The 20,316-nt window shown below is 48.8% G+C and overlaps 4 protein-coding genes and 1 pseudogene across 4 annotated transcripts, besides 47 other annotated features; all 5 read right to left on the bottom strand.

Moving 5' to 3' along the window:
* Positions 1 to 1,217, bottom strand: Tc00.1047053509247.60 (annotated as a pseudogene; the record flags this gene model as incomplete).
* Positions 1 to 8,764: a sequence feature (areas merged during assembly that could not be assigned to a particular haplotype. This can correspond to areas where the two haplotypes were merged or to regions with more than two copies in the genome that were merged during assembly.).
* Positions 1,056 to 1,120: a microsatellite.
* Positions 1,538 to 1,566: a microsatellite.
* Positions 1,895 to 1,931: a microsatellite.
* Positions 2,004 to 4,301, bottom strand: Tc00.1047053509247.50 (methionyl-tRNA synthetase, putative; the record flags this gene model as incomplete). Its single annotated transcript, XM_804885.1, has 1 exon — positions 2,004 to 4,301. The coding sequence occupies one exon, from the start codon at positions 4,299 to 4,301 to the stop codon at positions 2,004 to 2,006; it is 2,298 nt and encodes a 765-aa protein (XP_809978.1).
* Positions 4,364 to 4,388: a microsatellite.
* Positions 4,642 to 4,728: a microsatellite.
* Positions 4,773 to 4,826: a microsatellite.
* Positions 4,926 to 4,970: a microsatellite.
* Positions 5,357 to 5,378: a sequence feature (AT_rich).
* Positions 5,547 to 5,581: a microsatellite.
* Positions 5,582 to 5,620: a sequence feature (A-rich).
* Positions 5,668 to 5,713: a microsatellite.
* Positions 5,796 to 5,864: a sequence feature (A-rich).
* Positions 6,170 to 6,208: a microsatellite.
* Positions 6,313 to 13,302, bottom strand: Tc00.1047053509247.30 (hypothetical protein, conserved; the record flags this gene model as incomplete). The annotated part of the gene is made up of 1 exon (XM_804884.1): positions 6,313 to 13,302. One exon carries the CDS (start codon positions 13,300 to 13,302, stop codon positions 6,313 to 6,315), a length of 6,990 nt encoding a protein of 2,329 aa, XP_809977.1.
* Positions 6,324 to 6,370: a microsatellite.
* Positions 8,256 to 8,402: a microsatellite.
* Positions 8,765 to 8,840: a sequence feature (areas merged during assembly that could not be assigned to a particular haplotype. This can correspond to areas where the two haplotypes were merged or to regions with more than two copies in the genome that were merged during assembly.).
* Positions 8,841 to 10,924: a sequence feature (areas merged during assembly that could not be assigned to a particular haplotype. This can correspond to areas where the two haplotypes were merged or to regions with more than two copies in the genome that were merged during assembly.).
* Positions 9,822 to 9,937: a microsatellite.
* Positions 10,925 to 11,246: a sequence feature (areas merged during assembly that could not be assigned to a particular haplotype. This can correspond to areas where the two haplotypes were merged or to regions with more than two copies in the genome that were merged during assembly.).
* Positions 11,247 to 12,996: a sequence feature (areas merged during assembly that could not be assigned to a particular haplotype. This can correspond to areas where the two haplotypes were merged or to regions with more than two copies in the genome that were merged during assembly.).
* Positions 12,997 to 20,316: a sequence feature (heterozygous, Esmeraldo-like haplotype).
* Positions 13,488 to 13,519: a microsatellite.
* Positions 13,595 to 13,711: a sequence feature (A-rich).
* Positions 13,853 to 13,892: a microsatellite.
* Positions 14,069 to 14,098: a microsatellite.
* Positions 14,122 to 14,206: a sequence feature (A-rich).
* Positions 14,238 to 14,258: a microsatellite.
* Positions 14,285 to 14,309: a microsatellite.
* Positions 14,365 to 14,424: a sequence feature (A-rich).
* Positions 14,472 to 14,507: a microsatellite.
* Positions 14,681 to 14,730: a microsatellite.
* Positions 14,802 to 14,823: a microsatellite.
* Positions 14,841 to 14,876: a microsatellite.
* On the bottom strand, positions 14,910 to 15,785 carry Tc00.1047053509247.20 (small GTPase, putative; the record flags this gene model as incomplete). The annotated part of the gene is made up of 1 exon (XM_804883.1): positions 14,910 to 15,785. The coding sequence occupies one exon, from the start codon at positions 15,783 to 15,785 to the stop codon at positions 14,910 to 14,912; it is 876 nt and encodes a 291-aa protein (XP_809976.1).
* Positions 15,874 to 15,906: a microsatellite.
* Positions 15,941 to 15,969: a sequence feature (AT_rich).
* Positions 16,132 to 16,175: a sequence feature (T-rich).
* Tc00.1047053509247.10 (hypothetical protein, conserved) lies at positions 16,425 to 19,244 on the bottom strand (the record flags this gene model as incomplete). Its single annotated transcript, XM_804882.1, has 1 exon — positions 16,425 to 19,244. The coding sequence occupies one exon, from the start codon at positions 19,242 to 19,244 to the stop codon at positions 16,425 to 16,427; it is 2,820 nt and encodes a 939-aa protein (XP_809975.1).
* Positions 18,576 to 18,600: a microsatellite.
* Positions 19,402 to 19,433: a microsatellite.
* Positions 19,652 to 19,677: a microsatellite.
* Positions 19,778 to 19,797: a microsatellite.
* Positions 19,798 to 19,863: a microsatellite.
* Positions 19,893 to 19,973: a sequence feature (T-rich).
* Positions 19,985 to 20,032: a microsatellite.
* Positions 20,048 to 20,122: a sequence feature (T-rich).
* Positions 20,145 to 20,170: a microsatellite.
* Positions 20,217 to 20,246: a microsatellite.

Genomic DNA, 20,316 nt, shown 5'->3' with positions numbered 1-20,316 from the left:
CATCAACGGCAATCTTCAATGGAGGATCTCTCTTCGGATCATACCCTTCGGGAAAGAAGCTGGAGAGATTGTCAACGGAAACCAAATCATGTTCGTAAAGAAAATCGTAAAGATTTTCAGTCGGTCCACCCAAGCTAAAACGCTCTACATGCAGGGGATCGCCAGGGCTCGTGGGTGCGGGCATTATGGGCGGTTGATTTGGTGGAACACTTCCCACTGGCATGTAATTTGCAGGCGGTAGCATACCGGGGGGTGCCAAAGCAGACTGATGATTAAAACGACCTGGTGGAATACCACCTCCCATTAATACCAGGTTCTGGGGTTCCTACGCGAGGGTGTCGAGGAGCATTGAGCATTGGCATGGGGTTATTCAACATGCCTTTGCTACGCGGATCAGGGTAACCACCAGCAGCCGTGGGCACTCCGGCAGGAGATCGAGCAACAGGCATTGGGTTGCCACCACCATAAGGAATTCCAGGCGGTGGTGGTGGTGGCGCACCTACATTAGGACCGTATCCCACTTGCGGTGGTGGGCTGATACGGTTGTCTGGATATCCATCATGGCGCACCATTGGTCCGCCGTACATACCACCTTGCTGCATTGGATCCATTGGGGGATGACCACCTCGACCGTAGCCCATGGGAGGCAACGGAGCACCCTGACCCGGAAGACCGCCGTACGGACCTGGTATTGGACCAGCAGGCGGAACACCACCATGCATCGGTGGATTACGCATATAAGGCATGCCCGATCCGCCGCCCATGTGGGACGGTGACGGTGACGGAGGGTATTGTCCTGGGTGCATATCTTGATAAACGCCTCCCATATCGCCGTAACCGCCGCCAGACCCTCCACCGGCTCCAGGGCCCATATGGCCATAACCTTGGTTATACATCGGCATTTGTTGTTGTTGCTGCTGTGGAGGATTCCAGCCGTTACCACCGGCAGCAGCGGGAGCTCCACCACCGCCACCCGGTCCGTACCCATGCGGAGACATCTGCTGCATGCTGTGCGGTGGAGGTCGGGAACCCTCGTATACGTTGCTATAGCTGCTATTGTGATGATGCTGATGGTGATGATGGTGATGGTACTGATGATGCTGGTGTTGGTGCTGCTGGTACCCCATCGAGGAAACGGGGGGTGCCATGGGTGATCCCTGCTGGCCCTGTCCGCGTCCCTGCCGCTCATTATTTCGGTTGCCACCCATTTTCCTCATCCTTATCCCAGTGTGCCCCTATTGATCCGAGAAAAACAAACCAGCTAGCACACAAAACTACCACGAATATTTTCAAAATACACACACACACACACAGACAGACAAAAAAAAAAAAAAAAGAGAGAGAAGCATGAAGGAATGGTGGAGAAAACCTTTAAAAAATAGTAATAATAATAATAGCACGCACACAAGGAGGAAAAAAAAAAAGGGGGGGTTAATGACACGTTTTTGTGCCTTCACAACCAGCGAAGTGAACGCATGGAAGCCAAACAGTTGGGGATGTGGAATTCTATGGATGTGAACTTACGCCACTTTCCATGAAAAAAAAAAAAAAAGAGGAAAAAAAAAAGGCATGTTTTTTCCCTGCCCGCTGATTGTCAAAAAAAAAAAAATTTACCGCATTACATCGCCCTCTCATCCTTGCACACAAACACGCACATCTGCACATCTGCGTGTAGATGTACAACACCGTCAGGCCCACATGCTTGACTGCAAAAATACCCAAGAGGCAGAAGATAAAAAAAAAACGCCTCTCTTTCACCCCATGCATACACACACACAAAGACACATGTGTATTTCTTCTACCGCTAGTTTCATGTCAAATACTATTTGTTGTTGTTGTTGTTTGTTTTTCTTTAAATTTTTTTCTTTATATTCTTCCTTCCTTTTCCTTTTTCCTTTCTTTCTCTCTCTCTCTCTCTCTCTCTCTCTCTCGTCGCGCCTAAATAAACACAAAAAAAAAAAAAACCTTAACCCAACCAAAACCCAAAATAAAATACGCCGCGGCTAAGCGGACTGCGCTTTATCCAGCGAAATCTTTGGGAACAACACCTTGCCTTCCACCGCGTCGCCAATGGACGTCCCAGACGGCACAACGCCAAACCCAAAATTCTCCACGCCAACACGATTCGCCTCCGGTACGCCCAACATGTCAAAAATGACGGGTGCCTTCTGTGAGAGGACGGGGCTCAACATGAGTGTGGCCAGGCGGGTCCCCTCCATGGTGATGTACAGAACAGTGCGCAGCCGATCCGGGTCCGTCTTGACAAGCCTCCACGGCGCGTTCTCTGTGACGTAGGAGTTGATGGCGCGAAGCAAATCAAACACGGCTGCCAGAGCCTTTTGCACATCCGGAATTAAGAAGAAGTGATCCACAACTCCCGGCAAGTCCTTTATGAGTTGAATAAGAGCCTCATCCTTTGCATTGTAGGCGTCCGGGGTTGGCCACACACGATGAACGTTGATCTTGGCGGAGGTGCAACGCATCACGAGATTTCCAAGGGTGTCGGCAAGCTCACCGTTGAGGCGGGAAATCATGTTCCTGTCGCTGTAGTCACCATCATCCGAAAAGCCAGTCTCTCGTAACAAAAAATACTTAAGCGCGTCAAAACCGAACTCACGTGCCTTTTCTACAGGATCAAAGACGTTTCCAAGGGATTTGCTGATTTTTTTGCGATCCTTTGTCCACCACCCATGCGCGACAATCGTTTTGGGTAATGGAAGGCCCGCCGAAATCAAAAAGGCCGGCCAATAAATAGCGTGAAACTTTAAAATATCCTTTCCAATGACATGGATGTCAGCAGGAAAACGTTCCAACACTCTGTGGTCCTCGACAAGTTCCAGCTCCTCCCCAGACTTTCCTAGACGGAGACGTGAGGCGGTGTAATAATTGGAGAGTGCATCAAGCCAGACGTAAATGCAGTGGTTGGGGTTTCCAGGGACCGGGATTGCCCAGTCCTGCACAGCCTCCCTCGTACGCGAGACGCTCAGATCGTTTAAACCCTTTTCCACTGTACGGATGACCTCACGGCGGCGGAACTCGGGAACAATGCACCCGGGGTTGTTGTTGTACCATTCCAGCAGGCGCTCACGAAACGCGCTAAGGCGGAACATGTAGTTATCCTCCGCCAACCATGTCACCACGTGACCGCTCTCCAGGCTAACCTTGCATGGCTTGCCGTCTTTATCCACGCCGTCTGTCACATTCTGTGCCGTCAAAAAGGACTCATCGCTGACAGAATACCACCCCTCATAGCGACCCAAGTAAATATCACCCTTCGCCTCAAGTTTGGACCATAACTCATGGACAACCTTTTTGTGACTCTCGTTCGTAGTTCGAATAAAGTAATCCATATGGTAACCCATTTGCTCAAAACAATCAATAAACTCCCTTGAGACTTGACACGTAAAATCGTACGGATTCATCCCTTTTTGCCTGGCAGCCTCTGCCACCTTCTGTCCATGCTCGTCCGTTCCACTCATCGCAAAGACACGCTCCCCTTTCATCGTGTGGTACCGCCCAATGACATCCACAATAAGAGTGCTGTAGACATGACCAATATGAGGGGCGGCATTCACGTAATAAATAGGGGTTGTAATAAAAAAGACTTTACTTATTTTCGGCGATAATTTATACACACGGGGGGCGCGCAAAAAATCAGCAAACTCCTGCACTGCAAGAGATTCCACGGCGCCAGCTATATGCGCTTCTCGCGCAGACTGAAACGACTCAAACCATTTCAAGAGATGTGGCAACTTCTCGCGCTCCTTTTCCCCTAGCAGACCGCCCTCGCAGAGCGCCGGCAATACCGCACACCAAATGATGCAATCAACAAGAAAAGAAGGGGATTTTGTGGACGTCCCCTTCTCCCCCACAGGAGCCAGGCAGGGACCCCGACAGTCATTCTCATGAATCTTATTATCAAGATACTCAAACGCTCCCGCTGCCTCTGGCGTCACCCGACGCTGAGTGTACAATGGGTGCACCGCGCATGTGAATGTGGTCGCCTCCCACTCCAGCCAGGCCTCTTCTTCGAGTGAAACACTCGCCCAGTGGCCATCATAGCAACCAGTCTTCTTGCCGCCGCTCCCACCAGCGGAATCGTCTCTCCATTTATCGTGCAGAATCAAACGAACCATCTCATTCGCAGAAAAGATGGGCTGCTTTAATGCCGGATGATGAAGTACCGGACTTGTGTACGCACCGGAGAGTGTCAGCTCCACCGGCCGCTTGACGTGATGGCAGCAGAGCAACGCCTTCAGCGCCTGCGTGTTCGCCTTCTCCGAAAACAATTTGAGGCTCATTCCTGTATGCTTCTGATGGCAGTCAAAATTGTCCTTCTCTCCCTTGCAGTTTAACGCTCACCTATTTATTTATTTATTTATTTTTTTTTCTTGCTTTCTTTTGCGTGTGTGTATGTATTCCTTTTCCCCACCCCCACCTCTTCTCCCGTTACTTAAGACCCTTCACTGACGTCAACAGAACGTCACGGTTTCGTTGTGGATGTGAAACAAAAAGGGGGAAAAAAAAAAGAGTGTGTCGGTCACATTCAGCCACGGCAGCCGCAAAACACACAACAAAACAAAAGGAACGGCCAAAAAAAAAAAAAAAAAAAGAACCGCGTGGACGTCAAATAACACACAAAAACAAACAAACAAACACGGAGAGAAACAAACAGACAAATAAACATGCAGACACACAAACACACGCACATACAAAAAAAAAAAAAAAAGCAGAAAGGAAAACGAAAAAAGAAAAGACGGCGAGTACATTCGTAAATAAATAAATAAATAAAAAAGCTCGCAATGTAAATAAATAAATAAATTAATTCATTTCTGCAGCCACTTCTATCGTTATTTCCGGTGTTCGTGGTACTCGTCATTACCGGCAGCAGGAGTTAACCACAATCATTTCATTGTCAAAGAGACATGTGTATATTACATACATACATACGTATATATGTATATGTGTGTAATGACAATGTGAAAATGTGTTTATCTAAAAATTGCCAAATTGCCTTACATTCTGCCCTCATCTTGTAATCTTTCCTCTGGTAGTTTCTCCACTTCCATCACATTCTCTCTGTCTCCACTCCCCCACCCCATCGCCCCATTCCCATCTCCCCATACTTTTTCATCGGCCTTTTTCCTCCTCACACCGCCTCCCTTCGTCTCAGAAGCACAAACACGTAGCCGTTGTAATGAAACAAAAGAGAGAAAAAGAGTCTAAATGTATATGTAGATAAAGTGAGCAGAACGAGATAGGGAAGGAGAAGGCAATTTCTGTTATTTATATAACTCTATACGGAGGGAAGGAGGCAGCGCTGCCGTGTCAAACACCGGTACTAACACTCCCCCACAAAAAAAAAAAAAAAAAATTTTGCCCTTATGCCCTCTCTTCTCTTTCCCTCCTGTTTATTTTATCGATGGTTCATCCTATCCCGTGTCTTGTGCGTTGTTGTTGTTTTTTTCTGTTTTGTGAGAAGCTGGCATGTTGTGTTCATTTTCCGTTCGTGATACTTGCACCCTCCCACTACCTCAACGGTCAACATATATATATATATATATATATATATATTTATATAATTTTTTTTTTATATTTATATTTTTTTATTTTTATTTTTTTATATTTCTTATATATGCATGTATATTCTGTGTGTTCCTCTCCCACTTCTTTTATTTATTTGTTTATTTTTTTTTTTTTTTTTTTTTTTTTTCTGTCCGGTCGTTTTATTTTTATTCATCCTCTTCTCCTGCACTTGTCATCTCTCCCGCGCTGTCATTTCTCACAAACACTCATTTTTTTTTGTTGTGTATTTGTTTTGATTTTCTTTTTTTTTTTTTTTTTTTCCTTTTCTTTTATTCTTTCAGTTACATTTTACGCATCCCCTCTCTGTTAGCCGCTGCACGGCCCTCTCCCCCCTTTGACACCTGCCGTGCCTTTGGCTGGAGAAATTCCCTCAGCCATCCAACAGTGGCTGCGTTCCTCCCACTCTCTTCCATTTCCGCAACTTCATGCATTCGTTGCTCACTAATATTTTCGCTCCTCCTCAAATGAACATTATCGTTCTTACCATTTTAATTAAAGAACGTACAGCCAAAGAGAAAAAGAAACAAAAGATATGCGTACATACATACGCAGACACCACGTAATCACATCCACACAGTATAGGTATATATTTATATATTTATATATTTATTTGTTTACTCATGCGTGTGTGTACATGCTAAAAGGTGCTACCCCTTTTTTGAGCAAAAAAAAAAAAGCCAAATCGGCGCCTTTTCCTCGCAGCAGCATACCTTCCTTTCACCCGACTCATGCCTTCTTCGTCGTCGTCGTCGCTTGTTGTTGTTGTTGCTGCTGCTGCTGCTGTGCGTTTCGGCTCTCGACAGAGCGGCGCAGCTTGTGAAACATGCTTTCTAAGAACGGTGTACTGCTGATAAAGCTCTTCTCCCAGAAGCCGTACTCCGAGGCCCGCATGAGCTCCATAAAGGTGCTGAGCACACCCCAAGGGTGAGGCTGAATGATGAGTGTCTTCTCCACCGCCACACGTGTAATCTGTTCCTGAATGCAGAGTCGTGTTGTCGGGTTGCGGATCGATGGGTGCTGCAAGAACAACTGCAAGATGACCTTTACAAAAAAGTTTGTCTGGCAGTTCGGATAGCGGAGGTGGTTGGCGCAGGAGCAGATAAAGTGGTATCGGTGTTTATTGTCCAATGTGCTGGCGAGGTAGCGGTAAAATCTCATGGCATTGGACTCAGAGAAGTCTGGTTTGATGATAAGCTCATGCATATCAAGGTAAACAATGCAAACATGAAGAACAATGGCGTTCATTAACCGCCAATTTGGAGCGGACTGTAGTTTGTCCACAACACTCCGCATGTACGTCTCATCCATCGGACGCTCGTCGCGTATCTTCTCAGCCAACTGGTTACCATCAAAGCCGTTCTGCCAGAAACTTTCCTCGATACATTTCACCTGATTCTCCGTGTTGAGTGGCTTTCGCATCTCTGGGCTGTCATCCGGCACGCGCAAAAAGAACTCCGGCAACTTCACACCTGACGGAAAAGAGCACAAGACCGTATTGAGTAGCTGAACGCAATACGGTGGAATGGCGTCACAGAGCTGATAATGATATGTAATGAGAAACCGCGAGTAGTCATGGGTCAACACAAGCATTAACTTAAAGAATGCCTTGTAGAACACAAGAATATTCTTCGGGATCGCCCCATCGCGGGTAAAGTGTTCAATAAACTCTAGCCCTTGCACCAGCAAGGCAACGTAGTATGGCCATAACGCCAATGTACGAAGGCAGCGGTTCAAAAAAATGCGATGACTTACAAGCTCTAACCACCCAAAGGCAAATGCCGGGTACTTCATCGGGGATAATCTATGCAACAACTCGGCAAAGACATGCGTAATCTGCTCTGTCGTCTCACGGTTCGGAGCATCCGCGCGTACCAGCGTCGTAAACAGAATACTGAAAAAACGAACATATGGCTGCTGCTGGAACACTGGTACAAAGGCGGTTTCAGGGGGAAGCTCCATTTTGTTAATGGGTAGCTGTTGCTGCTGTTGTTGTTTCTGCTGCATTTGCAGAACCACATTCTGGTGGTGGTCAATAAGAGAGCGTTGAAAGGCATCCAGAATGCGCCGAAGCAGAGAGAGTAACTGGCGCGTATCGTTTTTTAGCGAGCAGTAGTACAGCAGCACAGTCGCCAGGTCCGCAAAAGCGTCTACCTTCGCAAACACGGTGCCGTCATACGGGTAGCGGTGCGGTGGGGCATTGCCAGGCTTCCACTCTGCCGTTGAAACATTATGAAGCGTCGACGGGCTGGCACGCTCCAACTCCAACGTTTTCGTGGCGTAGTGCTCCACGCAGAAGCGTGTGCAAAGGCTCAAAAAAGTTCCAAGCTGGTGGTTGTCCAGTTGGCCCTGTTTGCGAAGTGTCAAAATATATTCGTACTGCGGTGGGTTTTTGCTGCTTGACGTCGTCCCCGGCGATGGTGTTGTCGTCGTTGTTGTTGCCGAAGCGGAAGGCTCAGATGACGTCCCGTGCGACCGCCGGCTGTTTATGTTCATCCACTCATCAAAAAGACGGCGCACCTTCTCTACCTCCTCGGGGTCATGTTGCGTTTGTGACAAAACAACCAGCCGACGGACGTTCGCTGGCACCAAGGAAGAAAGCAACGGGTACAGGTTCATAATCGTCAAAGCCTGACCCCCGGATGCCGCGGCAGTGGTGGCACCCTCTGGGCGTTGCTGTTGGTGCTGTTGCTGCTGCTGTTGATGTTGCTGGTGAGAATGGGATTGTTGTTGCTGTTGTTGTTGCGTTGTTGTTGCTGTGCTGCTGCTGTTGGCTGCTGGTTGCTGCTGCTGTTGCTGTTGCTGTTGTTGTTGTTGTTTCTCTGCTATCGAGCGCGGCGGATGGGCCACCAACTCCAGCTGTGCCAGTGTGTCCTTCAGATTTTTTGGGACAACAAGCTTTTCAGTGATCAGTGCCTTCTTGATGACACTCCCGGCAAAATCTATCGCTGGTCCCGACATCGAACTGTCCAGAATTGCCTTGGAGAGGACTTCATCGAGCCTCGTGACGTTTATCACCTTGATGCGCAGTAGGTTTGTCACGAGGTCCGCATGTCGCCAACGTCGTTCGTCCTGTAAAAACAGCCTCGTCAGCTCCTCCCGCACGGGCTCCTTGCCACGCTCAAAGCATGTCTGCAAAACAAAAAGGTACACCTCATTCAGGAATTCGCAGACGTTTTTGTGGCGAATGGTGTTTGCCTCCATGCTACCCCCCCCTGTGGGTTCCACTTGTTTCATCGCATCCGAAAGTGCCATGAGCTTCCGCAACAGGTGGGAAACGCAATAAAAGGCGGTCTCACCCGTAATCATATTGGAAATGTTAATAACCCGCATACGTATGGTATCGTGGCTATCCCCCAGCGATTTATTCGTAAACTCAGGACTTGTGAGTGAGAGGACCTTGCAATTCTCCATCGAATAATGCGCCACAGTGGCATCCTCAATGGTACGCAAATATGTCGCCAAAAGCCCTACGATAGGAACATTATTTCTATACTCATCATACACCGCCCGTTGCAGGGGTGGAACATTGCGGGGAGGTCGCAGCACCTCACCCATCTGCATCAAAATGTCCTGCACCTCGTAATGCTCCTTTGGGATGCGTGGAAACTCACGGGTGTTAATGGCCTCAAGCTTCTCCCTCACCACCTGCATTAATTTATCGTGGACTCGCCTTTCAGCCTCCTCTGCCGCCTGGTACTCCAAGACACGGACACACAACTCCATGTTATTTTCTCGGACTTTGTTGCGGAATCGCTCTCGCCGCTCCATCACGTTCGGGAGGTGAACCTCGACAAAGTGCTCCGCCAACACAGCAACGTGTTTGTTAAAAGGCTCTATCAACGAATCACGGACAGTCACTGTGCACAAGTTTGCCGCCAATGAACGTGCCATCGCCTGGCCTGCACGCAGCATGCCTCCCACATCCGGATCCAAAAGAAAGTCCTTTGTGACGATACTGCACGCCGTCACTGTGGCAATCATCACCGCACGCTGCAGCGACACTTTTGCGTCTTGTACAATTTTTTCAAGGGTGCGAGCAAGCGCCCCCTTGTAAACGTCGAGACGATTTGCAAAATAGCTCACATCCTCGTCACTTACCCGCACATTGTCTGGTGTTATGAGAATCGCTGGGTGGCCCGACGCGGAAACATCCGCACTGGGCATCGTGTTCGCAACAGGCATCGCATCCTTCGGTTTGAACGGCTCCGCACTGGCTTGTAGCTGACGAGTCTGGCGTTGTTGCTGTTGTTGCTGCTGTTTTTGTTGTTGTTGTTGTTGCTCTTGCTGCACCTGTTGAACTGATTGCGGTTGTTGTTGTTGTTGCTGCTGTTGTTGCTGCTGCTGCTGTTGTAGTGGTGGTGGTGCCTTCGGTTGCTGCATGAGAAGCGGAGAGGGTTCATGGAGATCCTTCTCATCCACACGGAAGTCCCCGCTCTGGTGGAGGTTGATCTCCTTGTATATCTCCACCATACGCAGTTGTGAGGCGGTGCTGATGGGGTGTAAAGTGTAGTACCGCTCAATATCCTGCAGCGTCACGTTCATGTGCTTGCACAGCACCTCCACCTCAAAACGAAGTGTCACGCGCAGATGCTTCAAGTTGTACATCTCCCACAGCAAACACAACAGCCGCATCGTCCATGGGTTAGGCGGACAAAAAAAGTGGGAGCTCATGCAGTGATGTAACACACGCGAGACGCAAGACACAACGGCCATAAGTTTCCCCTCACGCAAGCCCATAAAGATCAGATCCTTAAAACAGAGATCCTGCACCGTGATGGGGATGTTCTTTGCAAGTGTGAGGAGCCCAAGCCAATATCCAAGGTTCTTCAGCAGGCTGCGCTCGCCAGGGTCTGCGCGGATCTTATCGGAGTTCAACAACCGCTTGATGGATGAAATCGTCGCGTTGCGTATTGCCTTCTCAAGGGGCTTTGACTGCAGCTTATCCAAGAGGTCAAGGTAGATGCTGTGGTAGTTCGGCTCCAGTGCAGCCCGCTTGATCACCAGATACTCAGCAAAGTATTCGTAGTACTCAGGGCGCAGCTGCTTCGCAAGGTCACTGGCGTTGTTTTCAATGTTGTGCATGTCGGTGTTGCCAATAAGGAAGTTGATCTGCTCCTGAATGACACGCGGGGGAGCTGTGATGTTTTTGGACGACAGCAAAGTCCCAATGTCGTGCTGGTGCAACGTCGCCGCGGCGGAACGCTCCTTTTGTTGGTCGGCGGCAGCCGCGGCTGCCGCCGTCGAGTCACGTCGCTCGGTGCTGACGGCGAGGACAGCTGGATCCGAAAGAAGGGACTCGGCCTCTTTACTTGGCGGTTTCTCGGGCAACGGTTGCCGATTCTGCTGCTGACGTGCCGCTTCTTCTGCCTTAATGCCACGGTTGATTGCGGCCATAATGCCGGGAATTTTTATGTCAAGATCCTTCACGTAACGCAACGCCCGTCCATACTGCGGCCACTCCGCCAACCGTGGCTTCAGTTGTTCCAGTGCGATGATACCATATTCCTCCATGACAGGACCCTTGGGCTTGACAATGACAGGAAGCAGCAGGCTCCATGCATGTTGCTGTTGGCTGTGTGGCAGAAGTTCACGTGCGATCATTTGACCGTAAAGCACGGCAAACAGTTGTAGTTCCTTCTGTGGGTAGCACTCAATGGCGCCATGCTCCTCAAACATGATGCTCACTATACAGGCGTACAACTGCTTATCTCGAGTCTTGGAACTTTTCAGTAGTTGTTCAATAAATGCGAGCGAGGCGGTGTTTGTGGGATCTCCTATAGCGTACATCCGTTTGTAGAATTCCGTCGCTTCATTTTCAATGTCTGAGGGAAAAAGGGAGTCCGAGGAGGCCAGCAAGACACGTGCCTGCTCTGCCACATCACGTAGCACATCATTTAACGAAGAGGCTAAAAACGTATTAAGCGCCGCTGTAGCGTTAGAGACATAATTTTGTTTGGTAATTAGCTGCTCTGCAACCTCTACAATAGACATGGCCACAGCAAACCGATTCTCTGCGGCGTTGGCGCGAAAATGCAGTTTTCCCTCAAGTGCTTTACTGATCCATGTTTCACCGGTTTCAGAAGAATCTTCCATGCACATGGCGATAGCTGTAACAAGTCGTGGATTACCGCCGCTAGCAAGAAATGCCTTCACTGCCGTCTTGGACTTCAGTACAGTCTCCATCACTTCAATCGTGCGACTCGCATCCACGACAGTAAGCTCAGACAAGACCATGATGACAGCATTCAGCCTTCCATTTTTCTCCGCCTCTGGCAAAACGATAGCCGCGACGCGGTCAAGGGCAAGCCAACGCTCTTTTAGAATTAATTTCGCCGTACTGAAATTTTTAACTGTACCCGGAAACGTACCAAAAAGCAGCATGGAAAATAATAACAACGGGTACCTCTGAGCAGCTGGGCGAAGTGTTTCCATGTCAAATGTACGGTCACGGCTGGCGACATGTACAGCAGCTTCTACAAAAGGAAAAAACCGCCACAACTCACTCTCAGAAATACGTGCCGTACCCGTCGTAGCTGTTGTGGCTGATGGGGAAGCCGCCGTAGCTGCCGCGGAAGTACTTTCTATGAGCTCCGCTGCCGCCATCTGATCCCGTGGTAAGGATTGTAGGGAAACCTTCTCGGGATGTTTCAAGATGTACTCAAGAGCGCTGCGTTGGCGGCCAACGTTGTTCCAACGGCCAAGGAAGATCGTCACCGGTGGGTACGTGCCTGGTGTACCCGTCCCTTTAAATTTGTAATACGCGTCAAAGACTATTGCAACGTGCTTTTGCCGGAAGGCCTCCTCCCCGGGCTTATCAAGCATGCGGAGGATGGCATCCCAGTCCATCTTGGTCGAGCTCCGCTCTTGCAAGAGCTCGAGGAGGGGTATCGGCGAGATGGTGGCGCTGTGCTGTGTCTTCGTCGGCTCCCTCCCGGTCAAGGACATCAGTGTATTGTATGTGTTGATGTCAGAAGGTGCGCTTCCCTGCGAGGCAAAAAAACCCAACACCTCCGCCACATCGCTTTCCGTAAAGGCGTGTGGAAAAAAGCTAAGTAACTCCCGGCAGTCAGCCTGGGTTGCCACACACGCGGTCCCAAGCTCTCCTATAATCTTGGAGAGACTAACATGCGTGTCGGCGACCCCACTGTTCGGGAACAACGTCACGCCGTTAAATGCACTTGACAGCTGTGTGTCTAGAGACTCCATGCCGCCCGCCTGTCGTGCCAAGATGCCTAAGGCCCACATGCTACCATTGTCATCCTTCAATGTGGCTGGAGAAACACCAAATGTGTTCAAAAACGCCGTTGCCGCCTCTTTGCCTTTTGTGCTGCCAAGAAACAGCCCCATGGCAAACTGTAGCTGCTGCGTGGGCGAGAGTTTCAGATCCTTTACCATAAGGTTGGTGAGTACTTCGTTCGTCACCTGTGTCGGTGACTCCTCAAGGGCGGTGGCCACCAATGTGAGGGCGTTGCTCTTCTCCAGGGCGGCGCTCAAAAGTTTGGAGGCAAGAGCGCACTTTTCTTCGTTCTGAGGAGATTTCCGCATGGCTGAAACCGCCGCCATAATTACAAAACGGTGAAGTTCAACTGACTGCGCGGCTAGTTTTTCTAATGTCTGTAGGGTCGTTTGCAGCGTACTCTTAGTGGCTGCTGCAATCAGGTACCGGACGGTGGCCCCGCGAGAGCTGCTAATGTCGATGGTGTGCTCGTACAGCATCGCGCAACGAAAATAACGGAATTACGAATAGTTATTTGCGAAATCCCTTATTGATACACTCGTCGTGCTGCCAGTGATTTCTCTTCTTCTACGAGTGCCTTGCAATCCCGGCTGTGGCTGCCGCTGTGTCGCCTTATCCGCCTGTGACCCCCCACACGCACACCCCACTGATACCCGCTCGCTTCTTTTTTTTTGTTTTTGTTTTTGTTTTTTTTTTCTAATGTCCCCTCCTTCTTTTGGCTGTTTCGAATTCCTTCTGCACTTACTTTTCTTATATATATATATATGTTGTTTTTTGTCGTTGTTTTTGTTTTCGTTTTTGTTTCTTTGTTGTTGTCGTTGTTTTTTTTTTTTTTTTTTTTTTTTTTGTTTTGTTTTGTTTTGTTTTTGTTTTGTTGTTTTTGTTCTTTTCAAATGTTCCTCTTCTCTTCGTTTCACTTCTTAGTTTCTCCGTTGAAATGGGAAAATAATAGGTGCCTTACAGTACGTGTGATAATTACCCCTTTACTACAACTCCCTGGACAGACAGACAGACAAGTCAGTCAGCCACTGTATATATATGTATATATGTGGATGTGTATGTTTGTGTAATATACGTAAAGAAGTCAAAGGAAAAAAAAAGGGGAAGGGGGCAAGAGTTGCAGCCGGACGACACGGTCAACTTGACAATTCTCTGTGCTGCACTGTACTGTGCCGTATGTATGTTTGTTTGGATGCGTCTCTGCCTGTTCGCTCGTCGCCTGTTGCCGTTGCTGTTGTTCCTTCAATATGTATATATATATATATATATATGTATTCTGTTGCACGCGTCCCTGACCCTTTTCTTTTCTTTTCCTTTTCTTTTTTTTATTTTGTTTCTTTTCCTCTTTTTTTTTTTTTTTTTTTTTGTTTATTTATTTATTTTGATTTAACCCCCTGAGAAAAGAAGGGGGGAGAAAAAAAAAAAAAAAAAAAAAGGAGAAGTGTGTGTGTTTGTGTGTGTCCTCCCTTCCTCCCTCCCTCCCTCCTCTGTTCTGTTGGCCCCTGTGCTGCGGCTGCTGCAGCGGCGTATGTGCGTTTGTGTGTTTTTGCTTCAATTATTATTATTATTTTTTTTTTTTCTGATTTGTTGTTGTTGTTGTTGATGATGTGCTCTGAGTTTCCTTTGGAGAAAAGCAAATAAAAATCAAAAATAAAAAATATATAAATAAATATAAATAAATAAAAGGGGGGGATTTCTTCTCCACAGCAGCAATGAGTGGAAGAAAAGGAAGAAAAGGAGGAAACGAGACAAACGGAAAAAAAACGCAGAGTACTGCAGGACGTCTTTGGGGAAGGGAACTGCAAATGTGCCGTCATTGACAGGAACTGTACACGTCATCTTCTCACTAGATCCCCCATATATATATGTATCTACACACACACACATGTATATGTGTATTTTTATATGGAGAAAAGCTGCAATAAACACATAAATATATGGATGGGTAAATGGATGTACGCACCGCAGATGAGTAGTCAAAAAAAAAAAAAAAAAAAAAAGAGGGGCAGCTGCCATTTCCCTTTCTCTCTCTTTCTCTCTCTCTCTCTCTCTCCTTTTTTCCTCATCGAAGAATTTATTTCCCCTCTCACCCGCAGCAGCCCAAAGACCCACTCGATCCAGACGGTCTCCTCGCGGTAGGGGTTGCCGCCACACTTAAATTCACCGTGGCAGGCCCCGGCCTACGCGATTTCTGGGTGCCACTACACGTGTAATCCTCACCAGAGGGGGCGGAGACACCCGTTGCCCCACGCGCCGCAGGACGATCACATGCATGACTCCCCCTTTCGGCTTTAGTCTGTCCGCCAGCGGCCAGCCGCTCCTCCTCCCACTCATCCTCAATGCGAAGAAGACCACGTCGCTTACGCCGACCTCTCGCTGCGGTGACTGCAGCGTTATTCGCGCCGCCGGTGTTCGTAGCCCCACCGCCACTCCCACGTCCTCCCGATGCCGTCGCTACTGCCGTCGCCAAAGCCTGAAACGCCACCGCCACATTTTCGCCTGTCTTTGCACTCGTCACAAAGTGCAGTGCCTCATGTGACTTTGCAAACTCCTCCGCCTTCTCCTTGCTAATATCGCGCTCCTCCTCACGATCGGACTTGTTGCCGCAAATTACAAGCTGAATCTGGTTCCCCACAACAGCCCGGAGCTCCCTAATCCACAGTCGCACCTTCTCAAGGGTGTCGGCATCCGTGATGTCATACACAAGCAACGCCCCGTCAGCATTTCGGTAATAAATGGGACCAAGTGCGTGAAACCTTTCCTGCCCCGCGGTGTCCCATACATTGATTTTCACCTTGGCACCGCTGCCATCCAGTAAAGGCACGTCCGCACTTGTGTACATGCTTGCCTGAATTGTACTACTCTGGTTCTCGTCAAAGGCATCGTGCGCAAAGCGGGAGACCAATGACGTCTTTCCCACGCGTCCCTCACCAAGAAGAACCACCTTGTACCCAGACGGCATGGACCTGGCTCGGGAAAGTGGCGTCCCGGCCACGTGTCTCCTTTCCTGCTACCACCAGCACTCATAGAAGAAGTGGCAGCGGAAAGACAAAAAAAAAGAAAAAAAAAAAAAAGGAAAGAAACAGCGGTGGGAAGTTGCCACGCAGAAACACAGGCATAAAATAAAAATAAAAAAAATAAAAATAGTTCACGAGGCTTCTCCTCCTGTTATACCCCATAAAATTAAAGATCGATACCACGCAGTGTATTCTAACAGCCGCTTGGTGGACTCCTTGCGGCTCCGTTTGTGTTCTCCCACCCAACCGCCCCACGCAGAACCAGCGGCGAGTTCCAAAAGATCAAAGCGGAGAAAAAAAAAAACCAAAACAACTAGAAGAGAAAAAAAAAAAAATGGCGGTCGTGCCCGCCGCAAACCTCATACCCCAGGCCCAGACACAGATGACGTGACGCAGACAATGGGCCGTCGCCGGGTGTCGGGGAAAGAAGACGGACGGGTGTTTGGCTGGGGGGGACCCTCAGAGGACACAAACAAAAGGCCCACCAAAGCTGATGATGACAATTGTGCGTCAGGCAAAAAAAAAAAAAAAAACGCGTACGTATGCATGCAGAGAAGAAGCTGACAGGGCCTGTCGTGGTTCATTTACCGCCTCCGATGCACAACACGCAGCCCCTGTTGATGGAGAAGCTGCACCGCATCCTGCTGCAGCCGCTGCTCCTCCGCACGCTTCTCCCGGTACTCCTCCTGCTGTTCCAGCGCATACAAAGCCTCCTGCAGCCGTTCAATCTCCAAACAGGCCGACGTTGTCGCGTTCTCTGCCGGTTGTCCCACAGCGGTGGCCTGCGGGCGGTGCGGGGAAATATGGCTCGTTACAAGATCAAACCTTACAAACGGTGGCCTCACTTTCATCTGTTTCTTCTTTAAATGTGCGCCGCCACTTCCGTTATCCAACCCCCGCGGTGCATGCAGGATCTTTTCTCTTTCCTCACCATTTGTTAAACCAAAACGGTTTTCATCGCTCTCGTCATCTTCGCCTCTCTCATCATCAACGTCCTTTTCCTTTTCTGCACTGGAGAGTTGCCACTTCAGCAATTCCGCCTTCAGTGCAGCATGCAACGCGTAGCGGGTCTCCATATTTTGTCGCACCTTCTCCTCCAGTTGCGCCTGCATCGCAGCGCTTTCTGTGATGTGTTCTTTTGTTCCATTAAGGCCGCCCCTTCTTCCCCCTCCTACTTTAGCCCGGCGACGCAACGAGGCCCAAAGATCGGTAAGATGCTCTCGCACCCCGGTCGCACGAAAACGAATGAAGACCTCGCTCAAATTCCCCCGAGCACAGGCTTCACCCTCCCCTTCTCCGTCTTGTGGTGGTTGCCACCATGTCATCTCGTCGTCTTCGAGTGCCTTTAAAGCCGCCGCATGAAGTCGCTGCTGCCGCGAAGACGCCTCCTCCAGTCCCACGGCTCTTGCCACCAAGGAACCTAAGCGGAAAAGCTGTTGCGTGGTTTCTCGCACGCGTGCTTCGATTCCAAGTAAATGCTGCAAGCCAGCGCACAACTGACGGTAGACGCCATGGTGCGCAGGGTGACACAGCTGAGCATCAAGGACGGAGTGCAACCCCAAAGAGACGGTTTGTTCCGTCCGCTGATGCAAGGCACACTCGAGCCGATTCATAGAAAGCGTAATAAGATGCCGCATGGAGAGTAGACGGCGCGTGAGATCAGGCAAGCGCATCATAGGCGCGTCCTTTTCATCCAACAGGGTGGGAAGAATCTGCCGTATTTGCTCCAAACGGTGCGCAATGTGCTCCTTCTCTACAAACGACGCGGGCGGCCACGGAACTGCCGCGGGGAAACAACGCAGCAGCGATTCTCCCTCAGGGTCTTGCGGTTGTGCAAAAGAAGCATGCCCTTTCTCCACCCCTGGGTCGAAGCCATCATCGTTTGGATTACAGTGATGCTCATTGGGGTGGCTGCTGCCTTCATGAATGACGGGACCCTGTTGAAGCAAAAACCCGTACATACTCTGGAGCTGCACATATTCGGCCACCGCCACAAGTCGATATTCCTTCGTGAGCCAGAGAAGCGATAGCAACAACTCATGAATAGAGCCACGAAGAGGGGTCTGCACGTAGAAAGCGTCTCGTCTATACCCCAGTCGGGCAAATGTGCTAACCACAAAGTACCACAATTTGATCGTAGGAGGCACCGCAAGTCGCTCGCGAAATGGAGTCGAGAGGCGTCGGCGTCCATCAACCAACTCTCCACGTCTTGAAGATAAAAACGATGCGTGTAGTCCTTCTTCCACCACCTCGTCCAACTCGGCGTGGAGGCGGGATCCTCTTGGAGCGGCATGGACTAAAAGACGTTGGGAACCACAGACCGATCGTTCGTGTTGTTCCTGGAGCCGATTCCTGTTCATTCCTTTTGATGCCGCTCGCGTGCTCCAATGAAGTTTTGTGGGGAGACATCTGCGGCCTGTGTTTTCTCCTTCCCCCGTCTTCCCACCTCTGCCCTCTTCTTTCCCTGGAGATAATGATGAGGAGAAGGATGTGTATACATCGTCGTAGCGGTCCTCCACACCACCAAAAAGACACTCCAAATCTCTCGAGGTGTTTGTGAGGTCAGAACTCGAAACTGTGACGCAGTAGAACAATGCATTAAAGACCACTTGCCAGAGACCATTGCAAAGCATTTCGTCGCTCAGCGGCTCCTCTGCGTTCCCCGACACACCACCCATGGCTACCATTTCCCGCTGGTAGTATCTTACAAGGACCTCGACAAAACCAAAGATGCTCTCCTCCTCGTCCTCCTCCTCCTCCCCGTCACTTCGCTCCACTGGTTGGGCTGAGAAGTCTGACATTTCGCTGCGCAACGATCGCCACGCGTGGCCTCCCGCCCACTCCACCGGCAGATCGTCCCCAAGTGGAGGCAGCGAAAAAAATCCAAGGGTGGCCCACACATCGAGCGCCACAGTCCGCACGCAAGACGCGTCGTGCGACGGATTTGTCGCCGTCCTCTTGTCTCCAGCACCCTTCTTCACTGAAGGCGCCCTGACCGACGGGGCTGGAAAAGGTGGACGAACACTTTTCCTTGCGACAGCAGACAGGGGACTACGTGTGGTTGCCCTCGTTGCTATCCGTCCTCCCAAGTCGGCCATTGTACTGAGGCTTCTCTGCTCCCCATCCCTCTCTAATACCAAAGCGTCACGCGCAGTCTGAAGCACAGACGACGCCTCATTATCGCGCAATTGGCGCTCGTCGGCCAACTTCTCGGCCAACCCACGGACCTCACGCTCAAAGACTGCAAGTGCACCAACAAAATCATCAAAGTCGGTTATCTGTGGCGTGCTGCCATCTTCCCCCATGGCAGTCCCTTCTTCATGCAGGCTGCCAAAGCCGCCAGATGATATGACAGGTCGCACATGAGATGGGTTACTTGCCTTGCCTTTATTTTCGCTGCTCATTGTCAGCTCCTTCCCTCCCACTCGTTCAGCCACACACACACTCTCTCCCTCTATATATTATATATAAGTATATATTACGTATATGGATAAAATCCATGTATAAATCTCCCGAAGCAAACAATTCAAAAAGAAACAAAAGGCAAAAAAATTTCAGAAAAACAACAACAACAACAGCAGCCACAAAAACAAAAAAAAAGGGCGGGACAAGACACAGACACACATGCAGATACACACACACAATATCAGTAAACATCCATCCACATGTATGTAACATAAGCAGAGATACACCACAAAACCAAAAGATTTGTTTCCTCGCAGTAACAGTCACCGGGTAAATGGCAGTAGCAGACGTCAGTCTTTTGGCTCATTAGCAATGTTATTAGCGAAGAACAAAGAACCAGATCCTCAAAAAAAAAAAAAAAAACAAGAAAAATGAAAGGAAAGCCCCACACACAAAGACACAAAAAAAAAGAATTTCTTTACTTCTAGATAAAGGGAACAATTTGGTGAGAGTGTAAAGAAGCCTCCATACCCACACACACACACACACACATGTATAATATACATATATATATATATATGTGTGTAGTGGGCAGTGCATGTACATATATATATATATGCGGAAGAAGAAGAAGGGAAGAGAAGCGGCAAAAACAATAAACTTCACACACACACACACAAAAAAAAAAAAAAAAAAAGCCAAAGGCAAAAATAAATATACAAATAGAATGAGCCCATACAACAACAACAACAACAACAACTAATAATAGTAATAATAATAATAGTAAAAGGGAATAAAACTCAAAAGAAAAAAAAGAAAGAAAAAGAAAAAAGACAGAGAAGCAAACCAAAAGAAAAGAAAATAAAAAAAGAAAAGAGCGCATAAATATATTGGCGCTGTTTTTTTTTTTTTTTTTTTTTTCTTTGGGTTTGCTTCTTTATTCCCCCCCCCCCCCCTTTTGTTTTGAGCTCAAAAAAAAAAAAAAAAAAAAAAAAAAAAAACTTTTTTTTTTTTTTTTTGTTTTCCCCCCTTTCTCTTTTTCGGGCCCCCCCTCCCCTTTTGTTTTTCCAA

The sequence above is a fragment of the Trypanosoma cruzi genome, genomic scaffold (genome assembly GCF_000209065.1).
Source record: "Trypanosoma cruzi strain CL Brener 1047053517189 genomic scaffold, whole genome shotgun sequence".
Classification (NCBI taxonomy): domain Eukaryota; phylum Euglenozoa; class Kinetoplastea; order Trypanosomatida; family Trypanosomatidae; genus Trypanosoma; species Trypanosoma cruzi.
The sequence above is the reverse complement of the archived record's forward strand: the minus strand, read 5'-3'. Positions and strand labels throughout refer to the sequence as shown.